The 24,263-nt window shown below is 42.7% G+C and overlaps 2 protein-coding genes across 13 annotated transcripts in view; both read right to left on the bottom strand.

Annotated features, from left to right (window-relative positions):
- Hnrnpm (heterogeneous nuclear ribonucleoprotein M) overlaps positions 1-13,140 on the bottom strand; it is a 47,351-nt gene extending 34,211 nt beyond the window's left edge. For 2 of the 5 annotated variants that reach the window (XM_076559592.1, XM_076559591.1), the window contains exons 1-2: positions 12,899-13,140; positions 3,510-3,679 (exon numbers count right to left, since the gene is read on the bottom strand). Coding sequence is in view for 2 of the 5 variants with exons in the window: in XM_006990862.4 (XP_006990924.3) it covers positions 3,510-3,679; positions 12,899-13,011 (283 nt within the window). In the remaining 3 variants the exon portion in view is untranslated. The remainder of the gene's footprint in view (positions 1-3,509; positions 3,680-12,898) is intronic. The other 3 variants (XM_006990862.4, XM_042267093.2, XM_076559593.1) reach the window with 2 other exon arrangements.
- Positions 13,141-19,734: 6,594 nt separating this feature from the next.
- Positions 19,735-24,263, bottom strand: part of Marchf2 (membrane associated ring-CH-type finger 2) — a 36,173-nt gene continuing 31,644 nt past the window's right edge. For 2 of the 8 annotated variants that reach the window (XM_016009102.3, XM_042266794.2), the window contains exon 5: positions 19,735-20,450. In XM_016009102.3, coding sequence (XP_015864588.1) covers positions 20,199-20,450 — 252 coding nt within the window. In that variant the 3' untranslated portion in view covers positions 19,735-20,198. Of the gene's footprint in view, positions 20,833-24,263 lie in introns of all 8 variants that reach the window. The other 6 variants (XM_006990858.4, XM_042266795.2, XM_076559594.1 and 3 more) reach the window with 5 other exon arrangements.

Consider the following 24,263-nt stretch of genomic DNA (forward strand, 5'->3'; position numbering starts at 1 on the left):
TTATTATTATTTTGGTTTTTTGAGACAGTTTCTCTGTGTAACCTTGCCAGTCCTGGAACTCAATCTGTAGATGAGGCTGGCCTCTAACTTAAGAGATTGACCTACCTCTACCTCCAAAGTACTGGGCTTAAAAGTGGGCATCACCACAGCCCAGCGGACTTTATTTTAAGATGAAAAAAAAAAAAAAAAAAAACAAACAAAGGAAAAGAAAAAAAATATCACCTTTTGTTTAAAAGAAATCATCATTCTGGTACCCAGTCCTTATAGTCAAACATTTTAAAGACAGTATCCCATTTTTTGAGTAGCTACGGATAATAAAAATTACTTTCAATCATAGTTCTGCAACCTCTAATTTAAATTCATGTAAAAATGGTTCCCAATTGTTTTTTCAATCCAGTACGCTCTGGTGTCAAACCATTTGTTACTTGTAATGCCTCCATTAAAAAAGGATGACCAAGTTATGGAAGTCACCTGTCACACCAGCACCCAACCTGGGATATATAAGAAACCCTGTCTCAAAAAAACAGTCAAATAAAATAAACCTTCACTTGGTTCCTCTGGGACACCTTGGAGCAGGGAGCAGGTAGTCAAGCAAAGGGCAAGGTGTAAAAACAGTATCTTAATGCAGGACCTTCATTGATAGGAGTTGAGCAAAAAAGCAGCACAGCTCAGAGGAGGAAAAAAAAAAAAAACAAAACACTTTCCATGCATCTTGTCTTAAAAATGGGCAATACTGATTTCACTATAGCACCACCAAACAAGCTCTGTGTCATTTTCCAAGGGGAAAGTGCAAATGAACAGGTTTTTACAAGATCATTAACAGAATATCCTAAAATGCTGCTAAACAGGTAAAATTAAACACAAAATACATGCTTGGTATCAAAGAAGGAGAAGAGGAAGATCAGGAGTCAGGAAATGGTACATGAGACGCTATCACCAGTGCTGCCTTTTTAAGCTCCTGTCTTGTTCTGACAGGCTGCAACTAATGACACTTGGAATGGCAGAGACTGGAGGTAAAGGCAAATAATTATTCCTCTTATTCCAGGAAGACAGAGTTTTCTCAGAGAAGACTGCAGATTGGAAAAACTGCTTTGATTACGCCAGCCCAATCTCTGTGATCTATTCAACTATGGTTACCATGAAACCAATCCTTTTAGGGTTTAAGTACTGCTATCTGCCACTTAAACTTTCCAAAAACTTAGGACTTTCTGACAACACATTAAATTAATGCCTTTAATCCCAGCACTCTGGAGACAGAGGCATTTGTGTCTCTTATGATCTCCACAGAGGCTAGTCTGGTATACACAATGAGTTCTAGGACATTGTTACATAGTTAGACCATCTCAGAAAGAGATCAAGATGAGGACCATCTCAAGAAGAGATAAACAGAGAAGAGAGCGAGAGCGAGAGCGAGAGCGAAACTAGTAACATTTTAAGATCAAACAAAAATAAAAAATTTTCAATCTCATAATAAAAACAAGAACATTTAAGAAGCCATACATAGGTAAATAAAGTAAATGTCTTTAAACTTCACACACTGAATCTAAACATTACTACAGAAAAATTAACCTTTCTTACTCCCAATCCAATAATTGCTAATTATTTAGACAGCAGAGTAATTAGTTTAACCTGTACCTGGGAGCACTAAGCAAGAACATTTTAACATTCAATAAAAAGATTTACTGCACACCTGTAATTCTGAGTTACACCAACAAAAGTACACTGAGAGGGAGGAGCACCCACATCCATGGCAGTAGGCCAGGGGAATATGAGAACCAGTTTGGAAGGCTCCAAGTAAACCACCAGGCTGGCTCCACACTTAATACAGGACAAAATAGTAATTGAGGTGAACTGCTTCTACATCCAGAAACGTCATGCCTGCTGCTGCTACCAGCTTCATGGCTTCCAAAACTGAATTACTGAATGGTAAAGCAGTAAAAATATCACCTACTTTATCCATCATGTCCCAAAACTGGTTCACACACTCCTAAAAATGAAAAAGTAGTTTGGCCTGCAATCTCTTACAAAACTCTAACAATTGCATTTTCAAAGCCACATTCCTGGTTCTTGGAACTACTACACCTTATTATCAATGGGGATAGCAATTCAGTGGTTCAACCAAATCACAAGAACACAAATTTTGGGGTTTATTCCAAAAACTAATTCGAATGAGATCCAACTGTACTGTACAGAAATTCTAAGCTTATATGAAAGCAGCAGTCCCAAGGAACCAAGAACACTGTATCTGGGATGCCACATGACACTCCCTTCAGACAAAAGAAACTTCACTCTTGCTCTAGGAGGATTGGCAGGAATGATTTGGCTGATCAAGGCAGGAAAACAAATCTCACACCAAAACAGTTTTTCATCTGTTTATCTGAGAAATACCACATGGGAGCAGCACATGTTACTGTGAAGGTTCACGGTGCCTAGTGCTTCTTGCATGTCACGGTCAAGTAAGTAATGGGATAATGATGGCAGTGGCCACTCAGTTTCAAAACTCAATGCTGGGGCACCAGCACACACACCAAAGGGACATCCAAGTGACATCTTTGTCACTAGAATTAATCATTCAACAAATCAAGCTCAAATCTCTCTTCATTATGAATGCTCCAGAAAACCAATACCTTTCAGTCCTTCAGAGACTCCATTAAGGGTAATTTGATCCTAGGTTCCCTTGGGGGAGAAGAGGAGCTTCTTATCTACCTTATCTAAACCAGGACCCAGCAATCTCTTCAGTCCTGAGAGCCACCATGAGGGCTAAGAATCAGGAAGGAAAGGAGGACAAGAGCAAACAGAATGCAGGAGAGGGCCACGCACCCGTGTGCAGAGGCAAGGTGGTCCCCTCAGACCTCCAGGCGGCAGAGGCCCTTGGTCGCTTGACCTGTCTTAGGCCAGGATTTGGATACCTAGGCCGGGACACCATACACCCTCACAGCACCACATGCACAGATGATTTGAGCTCTCCTACTGTCCATCTCTCTCTTTACTTCAGAGGAGAGCTCAGTTAAAACAGCAGATCCCGTTACAGAGTTTAGAATCTGAGCAACAGACATTCCAGGCACCAACTTTTGATTCCACAATACTCACAAAAATTAAAACTATCTCTTAGCCACTTAAAAAAAAACTTAAACAACAGAAGTAAATTAAAACACACACAAACACAAACACACACACACACATACACACGCACGCACACACAAACACACACAAAAAATAACGTGAAAATTTTGATAAATTTCCTTAACATAAAAACACTCCTCTCAAACCTAACTGAAGTCCCCAACAAAGCCAGTAAAATTATTTGTAGGTCAAGGGACCATATAAATCACCCTATTTAACATGTGGGTGTGAATGCAAAAAAAGGGTGGAGGGATCTAGTGGTAGATCTAAACCTGAACAGAACACATGCTCTTCCTAGAGCAGCTTCCACTGACAAAAAAAATCCAGATTAGCCACAGAGAAGACACACCAACCTTCTTACCCTACTCCACCACCAGTACCATTACCTTTTTCTTTAACCAGGTCTTTAAGTGACTGCCATTTCACATCAAAAGGTATGTTGGTAATGAAGGCTCTGTATCTTTTAGTTGGATTGGTATATGGCTCAAAGCGATTGCCTCCTCTTTTTATGTTTTTCTCCTTCCTCTTCTCATTCTGAGTAGGTCGTTCTCCTTCACTGAATTCAAGAGAAAAAGTTTCTATGTTAGTGGTATCTGTGGTAACAGGTTTATAATCCCACAGTTATGTATGACATGAGGACAATGCTGGTTTTGATTTGGAACATTCCAAATGAAGGTCTTCACAGCAGATATTTGCAATTATGCATTCCTTATAACCTAACCCCCCACCCCACACACACACTGGGAATAGTGCACATGCCTATAATCCCAACACCTAGAAAAAGGAGGCAGAGTCAGCCTCACTTAAATGAGAACAAACACACCTACCTATCAAGAACCCATGCTCAAGAGAAATGTGCTATCCTAGGCTTAAGTATAGTTCTTTATGCTGCATAACACAGAAGGAGGGAGTGAGGCCAACTTCCCAAGCATGGGGGTGAGGGATGGGGGAGGGAATCCATCACCTAAGTTTGCCAAACACAATACCATCTGCCAACACATCTCTAAATGTTTCTTGGCAAAAACAAAAGTTCTTAAATTATACATCAATCCACTTGTCACCATTAACCAGAGGATCTATGGATAGAAATGTACTTAAATATAACTTTCTTTTATTATTTTATTTTATTTTGGTTTTTCGAGACAGGGTTTCTCTGTGTAGCTTTGCGCCTTTCCTGGATCTCACTCTGTAGACAAGGCTGGCCTCAAACTCACAAAGATCCACCTGCCTCTGCCTCCCAAAATCCCAAATATTTAAAAGGTTTACATTTAAAAACATCAGTCAGCACTGGGAGGTGGTGGCACACACCTTTAATCCCAGCACCCAGGAGGCAGAGCCAGTCTGAGTTCAATGCCAGCCACGGCTACAAAGAGAAACCCAGTCTCAAAAAATCATTTAATTAAAAAAAAAAAAAATCAGTAACACAGTAATACTTTCAGTCTGTTTTCATAGACTGCTCAGCTCACCTGTTAATTCTAAACTACATAATAAGTAGAGGACACAGGCAGTAGTATCTCGCCCATATTCTCCTGATCCACCTACAGCTAAAAGTAAATTACAACCACAGCAGCTGGGTGTTTGGTTTGAGGTTAATCATAGCACATGACTCACCACTGAGAAGCAGCTCACTGAGTTTTACTACTCAAAGGGTAGGCACAGCACCACTGCACACAAGTCCTGTTCTGACCAATCTCTCTCTCTCGCTAATTTCCTCATAAGCAAATGGGGTTTGACCTACCTCTTGTTTTCAGCTTTTCAAAATATTGGCCTTTCTGAACTTATATTGATTACCAACTGTATTCAGAAAAAACTCCTCAAAAGATCTTACTCATACTCAAATGCAGATTATGTAACAGGCAGTATACCATAAAGTTCATCTTAACATATTCAATGCTATTTTTCTATGCCATAAGACTAATGATGATTTCCTTCCCAAATCCTTATAGTAATAGCTGTTTTTTTAAAAGTATTTCTTCCATGCATATTGAATGTTTTGCCTGCATGTATATTTATACCATGTGCTTGACTGGTGTCCAAGGAGGTCAAGAGAAGGTGTCAAATCCCCTGGAACTGGAATTACTGACAGTGTGAGCTGCCAAGTAGATGCTGGGAATTAAATTCAGGTCCTCTTAACCATGAGTCATCTCTCCAGATCCGTAACATTTAATACTGAAACCTCGTCCTGCTTAAGCAGATAATACAAAAGTATTCACAGAAAGACTTATTTTTTTTTGAGACAAGGTTTCACTATGTAGCCTTGTGTGGCTAGGAACTATGTACACCAGGGTGGACTTGAACTCTGCCTCCTAAGTGCTGAGTTATAAACAGGATTTTCTGTTTTGTTTTAATTTTTCCCCCCAAGACAGGGTTTCTCTCTGTAGCTTTTGGAACCTATCCTGGAACTCGCTTTGTAGACCAGGCTAGCCTCAAACTCACAGAAATCCACCTGTATCTGCCTCCCAAGTGCTGGAATTAAAGGCATGCGCCACCACCACTCGGCTTTGTTTTAAATTTTTGTGTGTATGTTTAAGTGTACATGCTGCATGGAATGCATGTGGTGGTCAGGAGACAACTACTAGGAGTTGGTTTTCTACTTCACCATGTTTGTCCTGCACCTTTAACCACTGTGTCTGAGTCATCTTGCTAGCCCTTTGTAGGCATCTTTATCATAAATACTCCAAATCTGGAAGATATTGAAAATAAGACTGATAAAGTACCTGCAGCAAAAAGAATCTTAAATTTTAAAATAACAATTCAAGACTATCTGTATCAATTGCATAACCTCTGTTCACTTTTTATGGAAAATAAAAACAGCATTCAAAAAACGTAAAATTCAGTCGGGTTGTAGTGACACACATCTTTAATCCCAGCAGAAGTAGGTGGGTCTCTAAGTTAGAGACCAACCTGGTCTATGGATTGAGTTCTAGGGCAGCCAGGGCTACACAGAGACCATGCCTCAAAACAAAAAGCAAATTTAGTTTATAAGCATCACGTTAAAGTTTCATCTATAAACTATCTCTGTAAATTAACTCACAATGGATTTCAATCTGAAAAAGCAAAACTGTCTTCAAAATTAAAAGTATCTGCTCTGAAAATAAGTAAGCCAGGCCTGGTTGCACATACTTTTAATCCCAGAAGGAAGGAGGCAGAAGGTTGAGGCCAGCTTGGTCTATATGAGAACCTGCCTCAAAAAAAGAACCTGTCAATGTTTGCAAAAATGGTAGCACAATTTTACCAAGAAAATACAATTCTCCCAAGTTCCTTTTTCTCTCTGACGATACTTAACATGGTCATTATTTAAGTTTACCTATTATGCCAGGTATTTAAATGGTATCTTGGTTTTATTTTTTCCCTAACAACTCACAGTTCTGGGGTTTTATTTTTATATTTGCATATTTGCAATCTATATTCTTTGGTGAGATGTTCACAAATACTTGTCCTCCCCTGCTTAAAGACAAGGTCTCATTCTACCCAAGATAGCCTTAAACTTTAGCCAAGGATGACTAATTCCTGCCTCTGCCTCCTTAGTGCTAAGATTACAGGCCCACACCACTACACCTAGCTCTTCAACCATTTTTAAAAATCAGGTTATTGGGCTGGCAAAATGGCTCATTAGGTAAAAAGACACCTGGTGTCAGGCCTGATGATCCAAGCAAATTCAGTCCTCAGAACCCACATGGTGGAAAGAACAAACTCCTGTAAGTTGTCCTATGACCTATGCATGCATGTGTGCATGAAAAAGAAAACATTGGTAATTAATTTATTACTGAATTCTGAGCCCTTATTTTACTTTATTTTTAGACAGGAACTCTAGGTTGCTTGCCCAGGCTGGCTTAAACTGGCAATCTTCTTGACTCAGCCTCCCAGGCAGATATTCTTGTTATCCTGTATTCATTGCACTTCAGGATGCTTGGTGGCAGTCTTAACTCTACTCAATAGGTAACAGTAAACCCAATCCCCTAGAAGATTAAGGTCAAAAGTGTCTCAAGACATTTCCAAATGTCCCAAAGTTAGAAAGGGTACACCCAGGGAGAACTGATCAAGGTGCCAACAAGGAAGAGCTGTTAAAAGTGTTACAAAGCGGGTGTGTGTGTGTGTGTGTGTGTGTGTGTGTGTGTGTGTGTGTGTGTGTGTTAGTGATTTAACTAGAGAACAGAGCACTTATCTGGCAAACACAAGACCCTGGATTCAGTCCCTAGGACAAGGAGAAAGAGAATGAGAAGATGAAGATGTTATATAGCTCTTGGCTCTCTACCTACTGAGTGCTGGGACTACTGGTGTATACCTGGGTTAAACTTTACACTTTCTTCTCGTGTTTGTTAAACTTTCCAGCATATGTCAGTGTGTTTGAGTTGTAACGTTAACATAAACTAACAAATCTGTAATCTTTCAAAGAACCTGCAGACAACACAGGTAGCTAATCTATGTACTTTACCTAACTGGCTCTCAATCCCAAATTGCCAAGAAAAACTAGATTCTGGCACCCAGTTACTCAAAGTTCCAAACAAGCCCAATAAAATAATCTTTTCTAATAGTCTAACAAATTGTTTTATATCATAATATGCTAAGACTTAAAATATATTAGGTATCTGCAAGACATTAAATCAACACCTGTTTTATACAACTTTGGGATTTATCACATCATTGCTCTGCCACACTAAAATTATATTATATACAAAGGTGACAGTTTATATAAAGATTGAGTACCTTAATTCATATAAACCATGAAGGACTATTCTATTCAGTACACTAAAACAGTCTCAAGCCCAGCATGGTGGTACATACCTTTAATCCCAGACTGAGGTGGACTTCTGAGTTTCAGGCCAGCCTGGTTTATATAATGAGTACCAACAAAGAAAACAAACCAACAAAACCCACTTGAAAAAAAAAAAAAAATCAAAGGGCAAAGTAACAACAAAGCTATGACAGCACACACTCAAATAACAGAGCCTCCTATTCTAATCTCAAGCTAACAATCTAATATGCCTTTTGTCTCCCTAGCATCTCTTATGTCTTCATGACATTCCTATGCATAATTACCACTTATACTATTTTTGGAATTTCTCAATCAAGAGAAGGATATAGTTTGGGAGAAAAATCTCAATACCTTGAAATTCTGATCGTGTCTTCAGAGACAAAGATCCATCTTCCCTCCTGAAAACAACCTCTTTCATAAATCAATCTTCAGAGACGTCTTTTAAATTCTGACTATTTAATGGAACATTATTCTAGCTACAGATTCTCCACTTAACGAACCACATAACTCAGTCCGTTTCTAGTGTGACTTTTTACTAGCAAACCAACATAGCCTGTATCCAGGCTTGCTGTGGGGATCAACAACAAGGATGTGTGGTAGTCAGCACCCAGGAAGCAGGGGCAGAAGAGTATGGTAAGTTAAGAGGCCAACCAGAGATACATAAGATCTCGCCTTTAAAAAAAAAAAAAAAAAACAAGCCGATTGTTTGTTTTGTTAAAAAGCACCACAAGTTAAAAACACCACAAGTGTGGGGCTGGACAGATGGCTCAGAGGTTAAGAACACTGGCTGTTCTTCCAGTGGTCCTGAGTTCAATTCCCAGCAACCACATGGTGGCTCACAACCATCTACAATGAGATCTGGTGCCCTCTTCTGGCCTGCAGGCTAAACACTCACTGTAAACATAATAAATAAATAAATCTTTAAAAAACAAAACAAAAAAAAAAAAAAAAACACCACAAGTGGTGGTGGCCCACGCCTTTAATCCGGAGCTGCTTGGGAGGCAAAGGCAGGTGGATCTCTGTGAGTTCAAAGCCAGCCTGGTCTACAAAGCTAGTTCTAGGACAAAACAAAGACAGCATAACCAAAAGCAGTTTGGGGCTTTTGAGAATATGCTTTTTCCCAGCTCACTAGTCCAGTTCTATTCTCAGCAATGTTTCTCTTTAATAATAAACAGTCTCTGCCCAGCATGGTAGAGAATACTTTTAATTCCAGATCTGGGGAGGCAGATGAAGGTGGATTTCTGAGTTTGAAGTCAAAATGACTTACAGTGAGAACCTGTCTCAACAACAAAAACAAATAAGTAAACTGTCTATTTCTACAAAAAAAGACTAAGACCAAAAACAAGTTGGTATATGTTAAGTACAAAATATGTAAAGACAAGTACTACAGGTATCTAAGAGCTAGGGCCATACATCAAAGTCTGAATAATACTCTTTATAAGTGGAGGCTACTACCAAGTTACAAGTACTTAAAAAGAGTTAGCACACAGCACACCAATAATAATTTTGAGAGGTGTGAAAAGGGAGACCTATTTGCTCCTAGCCTTTTAGCACTGCACCCACTTGGGAGGTTTTAACACATTTCAACCAGTGTCCATCAGAGAAAAAAGTCTAAGCATTGATCCCATTATAAACTACCAAAGAGACAATTCAGCTTTAACTCTAATACTGCAAAACAGAGTAATATGAGAGCTCATTTGGGAAACCATGGGGGGGGGGGGTTAAAAGTAAGCTTTTGCAGGCTGGCATCTGTTTCTCCAGTCATGGGGGAAAAAAAAATTCAAAGGGTAAAGTAACAGCAAAGCTCTGATCTGACAGCACACACTCAAATAATACAGAGCCTCCTATTCTAATCTTGAGCTAACAATCTAATGTGCCTCAAAATCCTTTTCACCAAATATACAATCACCTTTTAAAGTACAGCAAACAGAGCAGGGCATGATGGTACACATCTATCATCACAGCATTCAGGGGAGGAAAGCAGCAGGATTCAAGGCCAGCCTGACCTACAGGGTGAAATGCTGTCTCAAAAAACAATAGGTCAGTGGTTAAAAGCACCCATAGTGCCCAACTTCCTTTAACTCTAGCTCCAGGTGATCTGACACCCTCTTCCTGGTTCCAAACACAGGCACTCACCTGCATGCATACATATAACACTTAAAAAATAAAATAAAATGGTCTCTACCATCAAAAACTAAATAAGTGGACTGGAGAGATGGATGGCTCTGTGGTTAAAAATACTAGCTGTTCTTCCAGAGGACCTGGGTTCAAGTCCCAGCACCCACTGCTAATAACTCTAGTTCCAGGAGATCTGATGCCCTTTTCTGGCTTTCATGGGCACTGCATGCACATAGTGCATAAACATGCAGGCAATTCACATATTTTTTCCTTTTTCTTTTCTTTTCTTTTCTTGTTTTTTTGAGTTTCTCTATGGGCTGTCCTGGAATTCACTTTGTAAACCAGGCTGGCTTCAAACTCAGAGATCTACTTGCCTCTACCTCCTGAGTACTGGGATTAAAGGAGTGTGCCACCACTGCCTGGCTCACATAATATTTTTAATAAAAAAAAATAAAAACCAATTGGTGAGAAGATTCAGTAGGCAATGCTTATAAGCATGAAGACCCCGGTTTGATAACTAGTCAAAAAGTAGGGAGGAAGCACTCTTCCATTCTTTTAGATGTTTTACTTCAAGTATTTTGTAACATACACACATACACACACAAAACAAACAACAACAACAACAAAAAAAAAACAACTGTTCCCCACCCATACTACAAAACTGTTTAAGTGCTGCCCCTTTCTCAAGTATCCTCCATTAAGCCAGTCTCAGACCACTCAGGTTCTTTCCAACACTATTTCATCTCTGAAACTTTCTATGCACCTAGTTTGTCAAATGACTCAGTCACAAGATATCTATTTAAAATGGACAGTAGAAAATTTGCAAACTGTACCACTGTACTGAGTTCTATAACAAATTCAACCTTTCACCTAGAAAGGTTCTGACAGCACTTCATCCTATAACTTTTCTTAAAGCCCTTCAGGAATCCTACAAAAGCCAGAAGTGACAGTGCATGCTTTTGATTCCAGCAACTGGGTGGCAGAAGCAGGGGCATCATTACAAATTCAAGGCCACCAAGGACTACACTGTAGACTCTACAGGCTAGCCAGGCATCTATCTCAAAAACTGGGGGAACAGCAAAGATTGGAGGAGAAAGGAAATTGGATCCTACAAGACATCTCTAAAACAAAGGCTGAAAAAAGTGAACATAGGACTGATTGGAGGTGTAGCTCATAGGAAAGAGTGCAAGACTCTGGGTTCCAAAGGGGGTAGACAGGGAAGTAACAATAACACATTCAAAAGGCTGAGACGTTCCATAATAAAAGTGTTGGGAATAACTAAAGGGAAGCCCCTCTCTTATTTATTTCAGTGTTGTGGGGTGGAACCCAGGGCCTTGTACATCCTGGGCAAATACTCCTAATGGGCTATAATATCACAAGTTCACACATTTTTGGTTTGTTTTTAGACAGGCACTCATATATTGTGGGCAAATCTTGAACTTGTTATGTAGCTGAAACTGGGGAACTCTGCCTCCCAAATACTGAAATCACAGATATGAACCAGTTAACCAGTTACTTCTACATAGATCTAGAACACAGATCTACATAGAACACAGATTCTACATAGATTCAGTAACACAGTAGCCATTACTTAGTAGATGCTTTATCAACAAGTGTTTAAAATACTTTTAGTCCCCAGAATCCTAAAGCTTCCTGCCTTACAAATCTGATAGCAGACGAAAATTCAGAGATATAAGCTGCTGGTCTTAGAACCAAAATGTTTTCCCACACCTTTCTCAAGTAATGGTAAATCAGCGTGAATAGAGTTTCACGGGAGCATAATGGAACGTTTTCCTTCTTGAAGACAACTTTTTCTTTGGCTCGGGAAGGTCTGCCATGTAGTGTGTTACTAGGGATGGAATCTAGTTACTTTGGAGTGTCAGGCCACTGCTCTATTACTTTACTACGTTCCCATCCCTCTTTTTTAGTTGAGACCCGGTCTCACCCCATTTCCCATTGATTGAACTCACTCTATATAGCTTGGCCACACTTTGCACTTTGGATCCTTTCAGCTTCAACTTCCTCCCCAAAAGCTGGCACTCATCAGGCCGAACTTACAAAAACAAACCAAGGACCCGGAACAGACCCCAATTAGGATTCCGAAAAGGAAATGATGAAGTCTGGCTATCCTAATTTCTGAAACCTTGAAACCCCAAAGAGGTGTCTTCACCCGCGCACACTTTATGACTTTATGTCGCTAAGGATGAACACTGAGCAAGCTGGGATCACTTCTCCCTACTGTTACCAACTCTGCGCTTGAGGAAGAAGCGGAAGGATTCCAGCCCGGGAGCCTGGGTCCGGGGACCCAGTACTTCTGATGGAAGTACTTCCTGCAGGAGAGATGAACGGACACCGAGGGTCTCAGAACCCTGCAACCAGTCAGGTGCGACACCTTCCCTGTCCCGCCGCCGTTTGCTGACCGTACACGTGATGACCCGCGCGCGTACCCCTGCCACCCCTAACTTGGCGGATCTGAGAAGCCGAGACAAGAACACCCCCACTACCACGGGCTGTAATGTTGAGGGGTTGAAACCACACAGCCTTAGTCGCTCAACCCTCGAGACCCCTCTGAGGGGTGCAGCGAGACTCGGGCTCCCGCCAGCCTGCACGCCATCACTGCTCCCAGAGTAAAAGAGCAGGCAGGCCACAGGCCTCGACGACGCGCCCGGGCCGCCGGGAGGCTGAGGCAGCCGAGGCAAGCGCCGTCGGAAGGGGGCGACCGGTGCGGCTCTCCAAGCTCCGTCGTCATCACAGCCTCCGCCGCCCCCGACTCTCGGCAGGGAAAGGCCTGCGCAGACGCCGCGCCGCCTTGGGGGAAGAGAAAGCGGCCAACACACCTAACGGAGCTGCAAAGAAGCGCGGCCCGAGTTGGGAAAGGCACATTGCTGTTAGAATACTCACCCCTTCGGGCCTGGAGCTCCGTTGCCGCTCGGCACGCAGGGCGCGCCGCTCTCTTCCTCCATTTTGGGCTCTGTCGCTGCTACTTCAGCCGCCGCTTCGACCCCTGCCGCCATTTTCTCCGCGTCTGGGCTTTGTGTGAGGGAGCGAGCTGTGCCGAGCTGCGCCTGCGCGCTCACGTGACCCCGCACGACCAGTAACGCCTGCGTGTGCTGCGACCGGTTCCCGCTTCCTCCTCGCCTCGGGTCACGCCCCCTGGATACCAGACCACGCCCCCTGACTATCTGCTCCCTTAGCTATCAAGCCACGCCTCCCGGCGCCCTTGAGTACTGCTGTGCGTGAAGTCCGAGTACCGCCCTTACACACTTCTAATAAGAGTGCTCATACTGACCTACTCACTCCAGCTTACCCCTCTGTTTTAGTAACTAATTTCTCTTCTTCTTTTTTGAGGCAGGGCCTCACTATGTGGCCCCAGTTGGCCTGGAAGATCCTCCAGCCCCTACTATCAAGTGTAGGAATTAAAGGCATGCACTACCACGTCTACCTATTAATTAATTAATTAATTAATTAATTAATTTTTGGTTTTTCGAGACAGGGTTTCTCTGTGTAGCTTTGCGCCTTTCCTGGGACTCACTTGGTAGTCCAGGCTGGCCTCGAACTCACAGAGATACGTCTGCCTCTGCCTCCCGAGTACTGGGATTAAAGGCGTGCACCACCACCGCCCGGCTTATTAATTTATTTTTAACAACTTCATATATGTATATCATGTATTTTTAGTTTGTTTGGGACTTTAGGGAGGGGGCGGGCTTTTCCAGACAAGGTTTCTCTGCATAGTCTTGGCTGTCCTAGAACTCACTCTGTAGACCAAGCTGGCCTTGAACTCAGAGATCCGCTTGCCTCTGCCTATCAAAGTGCTAGGATTAAAGGCGTGTGCCACCAATGCCCAGCTGGGACTTTTTTTTTTTTTTTTTTTTTTTTGAGACAGGGTTTCTAGCGAATGATGGCCTTGAATTCTGTGTAGCAGAATCTGGCCTTGAATGTCCGACCTGCCCAACTCCACATCCTGAGTGCCGGAATGATAGACTTTAGGAACCATGCTGTTTGTTCAGTGCTAGGAATGGAACCCAGGGACTTGAACATGCTAGGCAAGCACTCTACCAGCTTCAATTCCTGACTCTATACAGTATTTGTATCATATTCACCTCCAGTTACCATCTTATCCCCCCTCACACTCCCACTGAACCTTCTTTCCTATAAATTCCCTACTTACTTCCATGTCATTGTTTTGTGAACTACTGAGTTAGGATCTCTTACATGAGCATAGATATGGGGTTTACTTACCTGAGCATAGGCTACACCGCTGAAGAAAATGACACCTCCGTCCTCTAGCAACTACCACCAATAGGTCTTCAGGGAAAGGTGATGCCTACCACGCCCCATCCCAACCATGATGGAATGCTAAAGGGTTCTGTCTTCTGCAAGTAACCACCCCAGCTATGATTTCATGGGTGGCAACAGCCATGTTATGTCAAGGAGACACAAGCTTTTTTTTTTTTTTTTTAATGGTCCTAGGGCAGAAAGAAAATGAAAATTCTGTTGGCAGGATTTTTTTTTTTAACTAGTGTGTGTGTGTGTGTGTGTGTGTGTGTGTGTGTGTGTGTGTGTGTGTGTGATTGAATACAGGCTTGTAGCATGCCATGGCTTGCAAGTTGGAGTTTTCTCTTTCCACCAGGTGGGTTCCGGGAATCAAATGCAGGTTACAGGCTTGGTAGCAAGCATCTTTACCCACTGAGCCACAGAACCAGTCCTGTATGCAGAATCCTTGACAGGCTAACATCAAACTAAAACTTTCCATGTAATTCAAAGCATTAGAAGAGATGTATACCAGAAACCTCCACTCCCAACATCCCCTTTTCCTCCTTCCCTCCCTGTTCCCCCCCCCCTTCTCTCTCCTTGATGGCACCTTCTGGAGCACCCTTACACCATCTCCAGAGGCCCTACATTCTAAAGTTAGGATAAGGATAAGTAGGTGCCAAACTAGGTAGGCCAGGAGAGCAAATGTGCCTGTGTGCATTTATGTAAGTTTCTATAGGTACCAGTTCACCTGTCACTATTGCCTGATCATCTTAGCTCTGCTCCTCAATCATACTGTTCCAGCCATGAAGTCAAACACATTCCAGCCTCTGAGTTTTAGCCTTCTGCAAAACTGGCTTCCCCCTTGTCATTCCAGTCAGGGCAGCAAGATACTGTTTTTATGTGCCATCGTACCCCCCGCCCCCACCCTATGTACTAGCCAAGGGATGGGTGCAGAAAAAAAAACAGAAGGACCATATTGTATTGGACCCATATTGTATTGGAATGATGATGAGCCTACTCCATTCGCTCATCTGAAAGTAGAGTTAAAAGATTCCCCAAAAACCACTTTTCAGAGAAGCCTTGGGCATTAAATTCAGGGAGATGTCAAGCACCCTTAACTGTTAAATAACTCAGCATGCAACAAGAGCTCAAAGGTGAGCTGGCTAGGCATGGTGGCACATACCTGTAATCCCAGTACTCGAAAGGATTACCACAAATTTGAAGCCAGCCTATTTACACAATTCCAGGGCCAACAGGGCCACATATTGAGGCCAACTAAGCAAAGAGGACATGAAGAAACAGAAGCTGTTACTACCATGGTCACATTCTACATCTTTCTAGAGTCTGCCTGGGGGGTAGGCCACAAAGCTTAATACTGGAGCATCCGGGACCCCCAGCTCCTAAAGCTGTAGAACTTCAAATAAAGGTTTTCATACACTGGTCCTCGGTCTTCCCACCTTTAAAATGGAATAACAGTAATTACTATTCCTTCCCTAGAGATGTGAAACAGGCTCAGAATTGGGTCTCATCCATGGTAACCCCAGATAAGCGTGGATAGTGTTGCCATTAGCTATTAGTGAGTATAAAGGGTCTCAGTATAAAGGGCTCATTGGAAATATAAGCTAAGTGGAAATTGTACTTACCTTTTTCCTTTTGGAATGGAACCAGGACCTCCCACATGCTAAGCATGTTTTGTGCCACTGAGCTACATTCACAGCCCTTTGTATACTCTCAAGTTGGTTTTGTTGTTGTTATTTTGTTTATTTTTGTGGTTTTGAGGGTTTGTGGCTTTTTTTGTTTTGTTTTGTTTTGTTTTTGTTTTTGTTTTTCGAGACAGGGTTTCTCTGTGTAGCTTTGCGCCTTTCCTGGGACTCACTTAGTAGCCCAGGCTGGCCTCGAACTCACAGCGATCCACCTGGCTCTGCCTCCTGAGTGCTGGGATTAAAGGCGTGCGCCACCACCGCCCGGGTGGCTTTTTTGTTTTGTGTTTTTGTTCTGTTTTGGGAAATAGGATATCTCTATTTAGACTGCTTTGGAACTCCCTATGTAGACTAGCCTAGTCTTGAACTCAGAGATCCTACTGCCTCTATCTCCTGAGTGCTGGGACTAAAGGCATGTGCCACACACACATGGCTTATTTTATCTTCTTCTTCTTCTTTTAAAGATTTATTTATTTATTATGTATACATAAGAGGGTGCCAGATCTCATTACAGATGGTTGTGAGCCACCATGTGATTGCTGGGAATTGAACTCAGGACCTCTGGAAGAGTAGTCAGTGCTCTTAACCTCTGAGCCATCTCTCCAGCCCTTATTTTATCTCCTTGAGCCATGGTCTCACTATACAGCCCTAGCCAGCCTGGAACTCAACATGTATTTTGTACTGCCCTTGAACTCACAGAGATCTGCTTACCTCTGCCTCTATGTGCTAGGATTAAAGATGTGCAACACCACGAAAGGCCCTTTGTGATTTATGTGTATGGGTGTTTTGCCTGTCTGTGTACCTGTGCACCATGTGTATGCTTGGTGTCAGTGGAGGCCAGAAAAGGATATTGAATCCCCCAAAGAAGTCACAGATGGTTGTGAGCCATCACATGAGTGCTGAGAATCAAACCCATGTCCTCTTCAATGGAAGAGCAGCCAGTGCTCTTAAACACTGAGCCAATTCTCAAGCACACATGTGGGAGAATTCCCACTGGGCTACACTGATCTGGCTCCAGAGTGCTAGCACCTAGCCTAAATCCATCTTTTGTTTCTTAGTTACCTTTTGTTTCTCTTGTTGCCCTCAATGTGAATCTTGTCTGAGAGTTTCCCAAGGGTACAAAGCATATGCAAAACTTGGTTAGGAAAAATCCAGTACGCTGTGATTTCCTTATTCAAGAATTTGCACTTGGCATTGTCCCTTTGGACGCTTCATCAGGATGTTTTGGGAATATGGAAATCAAGTTGCTGAAAGTGAAAATTTTGAAAACAATAAAAATGCCCTAGGCTAAGGGAAGGTGTCTCAGTCCCGCAAGAGGCTGATTCCCCCTGCAGCTGGAAAGGCTAAGATATCCTTAAGGTGTGATGTGTCTTCTTCCCACAGACCCATGTAAACCCACACCTGCTCAACAACACACACACTCCCCCCCCCCAATTTGTTTATTCTTAAAGTCATTTGTTGTTAAGGACACACTCCACGGTAGATCATTTGCCTATAATATATGAAGCTCTGAATTCAATCCTTTGTACCATTAAAAAATATATATATACACATGTATATATAAATAGTATATATATATGTATATATATATACTATATATATATATATATAAAATTTTATTTCCTTGAGACATCATCTCACTATGCAGTGAGACCTCTTGGCTATATATATATATATATATATATATATATATATATATATATATATATTGCCAAGGCATAGTGTTTCATGCCTTTAGTAATCTCAGCACTCAGAAGACAGAGGCAAGAAATCTCTTTGAGTTCCAGGCCAGTCAGTACTACCTAGAGACCTTGTCTCAAAGTGTGTGTGTTACTAAAAATATATTAAAAACTATATTTATTTAATAATCCTGGGAATCAAACCTAGAGTTTTGTCTTTGTTATTCAAGTACTCAATTACTGCACTACATCACCAGCTAAAATAACTTTTTAAAAAATCATTTAAAGCTGGGTGGTGGTGGCGCACGCCTTTAATCCCAGCACTCGGGAGGCAAAGCCAGGTGGATCTCTGTGAGTTCGAGGCCAGCCTGGTCTATTGAGTGAAATCCTGCCTTGAAAAACAAACAAACAAAAAATCATTTAAAAAATAAAAACAAAGAAAACTTTAAAAAATCATTTATTGGAGCAGAGAGATGGTTCAGTAGTTATGAGCACTTGCTGCTCGTACAGAAGACAGAGGTTTTGTTTCTAGCACCCACATGTCAGCTCAAAAACATCTGTAACTCCATCCAGTTCCTGGGAATCTCTTGCCTTCTTCTGGCTTCCTTGGGCACTGCATGCACATAGTGCACATATATATGCAGGGATTAAATGCGCATGCCTTTGATCCCAGCACTCAGGAGGCAGAGGCAGGCGGATCTCTGTGAGTTTGAGGCCAGCCTGGTCTTCAAAGTGGGTTCCAGGACAGCCAGGGCTGTTACACAGAGAAACCCCATCTCAAAAAAAAAAAAAAAAAAAAGGGATATTTTCAAAAGATCATTCAGCCAAGCGGTGGTGGTGCACACCTTTAGTCCCAGCACTCGGGAGGCAGAGCCAGGCGGATCTCTGTGAGTTCGAGGCCAAGCCTGGGCTACTAAGTGAGTTCCAGGAAAGGTGCAAAGCTACACAGAGAAACCCTGTCTCAAAAAACCAATAAACAAACAAACAAACAAACAAACAAATAAATAAACAAAATAAAAGATCATTCATCATAAACCCTGCCCAGGCCAGTGCAGTGGCTCATTGGGTGAGAACGCTTGTACAAACCTAAAAACCTGTTTGCTCCCTGCAGCCAAATAAAGGTAGAAGGAAAGATCCTGCTCTCCTAACAAGGTTTCTTCTGACCTCCCCCAGCAATAATAACAATAAACAATTTAAAGAGGAATAAACTATCCCCTTTTCCTGTTCTTTGTTTTTTCGTTCTGTATGCGCTTGGGCATGCAGAGGCCCAAGTAAGGCTCCACCTTATCCATTGATCTAAGGTCTCTCAACTGAACTCAGAGCTTTGCCCATATGGCTAGTTTTGCTAGCCAGCTTGCTCTGGGATCTCCTGAGTGCTAGGCTAGCATCACGAGGGAGACACACACACACACACACACACACACACACACACACACACACACACACACACCAAATCTATATAGGTTATAGAGATGGAAAATCTGGTCTTCATAATCGTGTAGCAAGCGCTTTAATCACTGAGTTGTCTCCCCAGGCCTGCATCCTGTTCTTTGTTTAAAATTCTGACTTTACTTCTTCCTTACACTTCTGTGATGGTTAGCATTAACTGTCAATTTATCATCTTGATTGTACTGATTGATGTAGAAAAACCCATCTTAACTGTGCCTTGATTTCCCCACCATGAGGGGCTGTACCTGGAGCTGTGAGATAAAATGAATGCTTTCTCCCTTAAGTTGCCTTTTAAAAAAAATTTATTTTATGTGTATGGGTATTTTGCCTGCATGTATGTATGTGCACCATATGTGAGCAGTGTCTGGGGGAGCCAAAAGCGGTCACTGGATCCCCTGGAACCGGAGTTAGGGACATTGCAAGCTGCCATATGAGTTCTGAGAATCAAACACAGTTCTTTTCAAGAGTGGCCAGTGTTCTTAACCACTGAGCCATCTCTGCACCCCCACTTAAGTTGCTTTTATCTGATTACTTTATCATAGAATTAAGAAACTAAGACAGATTCATAACAGATCCCTCAAAGCTGGCCAAGTGTTTTATAATTTCCCCCCATAAAATCACTCACTTGGAGCAGTTTAGAAATGTAACTGACGAGTCCATGTTAGCCAGCAAGGGCTCCTTTTATTCATTCAGGGTTGGGTTTTTGGAATGCAGTGCAACTTTATAAAGTCAAGAGTGCCAGTAAAGCAAGCCAGCCAGGTGCAGAGTAGCGCAAGAAGCTTGCTGGAATCTTCTAGCCCAACAGGCGCCCCTGACACAAGCAGTCAAAGCTGCTGGCCAAGGAGGTATCAAGCAGAACTCAGAATGAGATAGGGGTGCCTGCTCCATCCAAAGCTTGGGTCTGTTCATTTGTCCTGGTCATGTACAACAATATAAAACAAAACCCTTGAAAATCTGTTCACAAGGAGCACAGAGCAGGCTCTGCTTGCTGTGGCTCTTGGCCTGAGAAGCATCGTGGCTGTGCATGAAAGGTCAGGCAGCTTCCATCCTTCCAAACACCAAGGCATTGTCATCTGCCTCTGGTCTCTTCACTACCTCAGGGCCCTGCCAGTCAGTTCTTCACACAGGGGTCTCCTCTGCCACCTTTTTTAAGAGTCCAGCAGCCAGCAAGGAGTGGTGGGGTTCCTCGGAGCCATCTGCTTCTCGAATCTTCAGGCGGACTTTCTGATTTGTCTTCCTCCATTCTGAGTACAGCTGGCAGTGGTATCGGAAAGAGACCTGCGGAGGCAGTCCTGCAGTGGGTGGGAAGGTAGAGACAGGCCTCCACCCTGGGAGAGGAAAAGGAGCCCTGGCATTTGCCATAGGCCACACCTAGAAGCAGACCACATTTGGGCATTTCTTGTAGACTGTCCATACACTCACCCATTTGGTCCTCTGAGAATACTTTGAAAAGCTTTGAGTCCTGTAAAATAAGGGATCCACCACCTTGACCCCAGCAGGGAGCAAGGTTCTTCCGTTCTACAGCTGATGAGAATGGAGTCCTACCAGTCTCTTGGGATTATTTAACCTCAAGCACTCACACAATTGCCCAACCTGGAGGCAACCTGTCCCTTCATAAGTAAGAATATAAAAATGATGGTGCATTTAAGGGACTGGGAAGATGGCTCAGTGGGTAGAGTACTTGCTGTGTAAGCTTGAGGATCTGAGTTCAAATCCCTGAGCATGATTCTGTGTCCTACCTGTAACTCAAAAACTGGGAAGAAGAAGGAGGTAGAGGTAAGAGAATCGCTAGGACTTGATGGCTGGTAGCATTTACATGTGTACACACACATACCACACATACACACTCATGAATATAGACACACACACACACACACACACACACACACATACACGGTTACACATACACACACACATACATACGGACACACATTCAGACATACATACTCATACACACACACACACACACACACACACACACACACACACACACACGCACTAAAAGAAGTGAGAGCTGGAGCTACAGCTCAGTGGTAAAGTGCTTGTTCAGCATGTGAGAGGTACTGGATTCTAATCCGAATACCATTAAAAAAAGAGTCCAGCTGGTAGTGCAGGAATGTGACCCCAGTTGCTCAGACAGGACAACCACAAGTCTAAGGTCTGTCAGGACTACAGAATGATTGCAACTTAGTGAGACACTGTCTCAAAACAACATATAAAAAAACGGCTGGGGATATAGCTCAGTAGAGGCATGCTTGCTTAGTATGTGAGAGCCCTGGGTTCAATTCTCAATATGGAACAACAAAAGTGAGCTATCAAGTGATGATGCAACTTAGAGAAAACGTAAATTCAAATAACCAAGTGAAAGAGGCCGAAGCAGCTACATGCTGTATGACTCCAAGTACATGACATTCCCGAAGAGGAGAAACTATGGAGATAGTAAAAAGATGGGTGGTTATCAGGGGTGTTGGAGTGGGGAGGGAAAAACAGGTGGAGAACAGAGGAGCAACTAAAAATTGTACACTAGTGTTTGGGAATTCGGCATAGTTGGGAGAGTGTTTGCCCAGCACTCACAAAGCCCAGGGTTCCATCCCAGCACCACATAAAGCAGATGTGGTGGCACATATGTGTGACATCCCAGCAGTTAGGAAGTAGAGATGCGAGGATCAGGAATTCAAGGTCATTCTGGCCCATGAGACCCTGACTGGGGAAACGGCTCAGTTGATAAAGGGTCTGCTGTTTAAGTGTCAGGATCTAAGTTCAGACCTCTAATGCCTGCAAATGAAGCTGAACATCATGGGATGTATATATAATACCAGTGCTGGGGTCAGAGACAGGCAGGTTTCTAGAGGACCCTGGCCAGCCAATCTAGCCAAACCAGTGAGTTCCAGGTACAGTGAGAGACTCTATCTCAAATAAAAGGTAGAGTCTGGCCAGACTGCTCAGTAAAAGCCACTGTGATGGTTTGAAAGAAATGGTCCCCAAAGGGAGTGGCACTATTAGGAGATGTAGCATTGTTGGAGTAGGTGTGGTCTTGTTGGAGGAAGTGTTTCACTGAGGAGGTGGGCTTTAAGGTCTCATATATGCTCAAGATAATGTCCAGTGTCTCAGACTACTTCCTGTTGCCTGTAAATCAAGATGTAAGAATCTCAGTTCCTTCTCCAGCACCATGTCTGCCTGCATGCTGCCTTGCTTCCCACCATGACGATAATGGACTACATTTCTGAAACTGTAAGCCACCCAATTAAATGTTTTCCTTTTGTTGCTGTGCTCATGGTGTCTCTTCATAGCAATAGAAACCCTAACTAAGACAGGCTACCAACACCAAGCCTGACAACCTGAGTTTGACAACCAGGACCTATACTGTGTGGAAGGGGAGCACCAACTTTTCTAAGTTGTCATCTAACCAGTGCCAGTGTGTGCACACACCACCACTACCACACACACACACACACACACACACAATGTAATTTTAAAATTATGGGCATTATGCTGGGTGGTGGTGGCTCACGCCTTTAATTCCAGCACTTGGGAAGTAGAGGTAAGCAGATCTCTGTGAGTTCCAGGATACCCTAGTCTATATACCAGGGCCACATCTCAAAAAAAAAAAAAAAAAAAAGTGAATGAGCTGGAGAGACGGCTAAGAGGATAAGGGTTCTTGACTCACTTGATGACCCAAGTTCAACTCCCAGAACTCTTTTTTTTTTTGGTTTTTCAAGACAGGGTTTCTCTGTGTAGTTTTGGTGCCTGTCCTGGAACTCGCACTGTAGACCAAGCTGGCCTCGAACTCAGAGATCCACCTGGCTCTGCTCTGCCTCCCAAGTGCTGGGATTAAAGGTGTGCACCACCACGCCCAGCTCCGCCAGAACTCTTATGGTAGAAGTAAAGAACAGAGTCCTTCAAGCTGTCCTCTAACCTCCACATACATGCCATGCCACACATGCTCTTTCACACACATACAAACAAAATAAATGAACATAATAATAAAATACAAAAATAAGATGGACAGCCGGGCAGAATCACATCCTTGTTGTGCAAACACTGGCAGTGCTTAAGATGCCTTTAACACCTAACAATGTGAGCATGGTGGCTCGAGCCTGTACTTGAACTACAACGAGTTCAAGATCAGTCTGGGCTGAGATTCTGTCTCATAAAAAAAGCACATCAGGGATGGGGATGAGGCTCAGTGGTGTCAGCGTTTACTTAAGTGTGTGGTGGTGCACACCTGTTACCCATGTACTTGGGAGGTGAGAGAATTGGGAAGGTCAGAAGCTCAAAGCTATCATTAGTTACATACTGAGTTCAAAACCAGTACGGGGTACTTGAGATCCTCTTTAAGTCTGTCTGTCTGTCTGTCTGTCTGTCTGTCTGTCTGTCTCTCTCTCTCTCTCTCTCTGTTGCTAGCTTGAAACCAAAAGGTCTCTCTCATGCTAAATATGAACTCTATCACTGATCTGGAAACGACTTCTTGATATGAGGAATGGCCCACTGCTGGACAACTGGAAAGTGCAAGGACTTCCTCTCTGAGCAAAGATGTCACTGTTTGCTTTAGTGGCACCCCTACTTTATCTAATCACTTTCTGTCTCAGCAATAGTCTCAGTGTTCTTCCCCTTTCCATTCTCTTCTCTTCTTCCTTCTAACTACTTTTTAGGTACATTCTTACTACATTTTATATTGTGTGTATGTGTGTGCACGTGTGCATCCACTCATGCACATGTGTGGACATCAGAGGATAACCTGTAGAAATCAGCTCTCCCTCTCTAACATGTGGGTCCTGGAGGTTGAACTCAGTTTGTCAGCCTTCACCCACCAAACCACCAACTCACAACTATTTTTTAGTTTAAATTAATTTTTCTCACTGACACATAGAAACCAGTACATTTTATAGAGTACCCATTCCACACTCATTTTCTGTTTATTTCCTGTGCTAGGGAAGGAATCCAGAGCCTGATACATGCCAGGAAAGTGCCCTACCATGGGACCACACCTCTAACCCCTCAATTTTTCAATCAATATGTCTCATACAATCTTTCTTGGCTTATTTGTCTTAAAACTTTAAAAAAAAAAATTTAAATTTATTTTTCTTGTTGGAGGGCCTTCATGTGAAAGCCAGAGGACAACTTTGTGGAGTCAGTTTTCTCCTTCTACCTATGTGGGTTCTAGGGATCACACTCAGGTTGCCA

The sequence above is a fragment of the Peromyscus maniculatus genome, chromosome 22 (assembly GCF_049852395.1).
Source record: "Peromyscus maniculatus bairdii isolate BWxNUB_F1_BW_parent chromosome 22, HU_Pman_BW_mat_3.1, whole genome shotgun sequence".
NCBI classification, from domain to species: domain Eukaryota; kingdom Metazoa; phylum Chordata; class Mammalia; order Rodentia; family Cricetidae; genus Peromyscus; species Peromyscus maniculatus.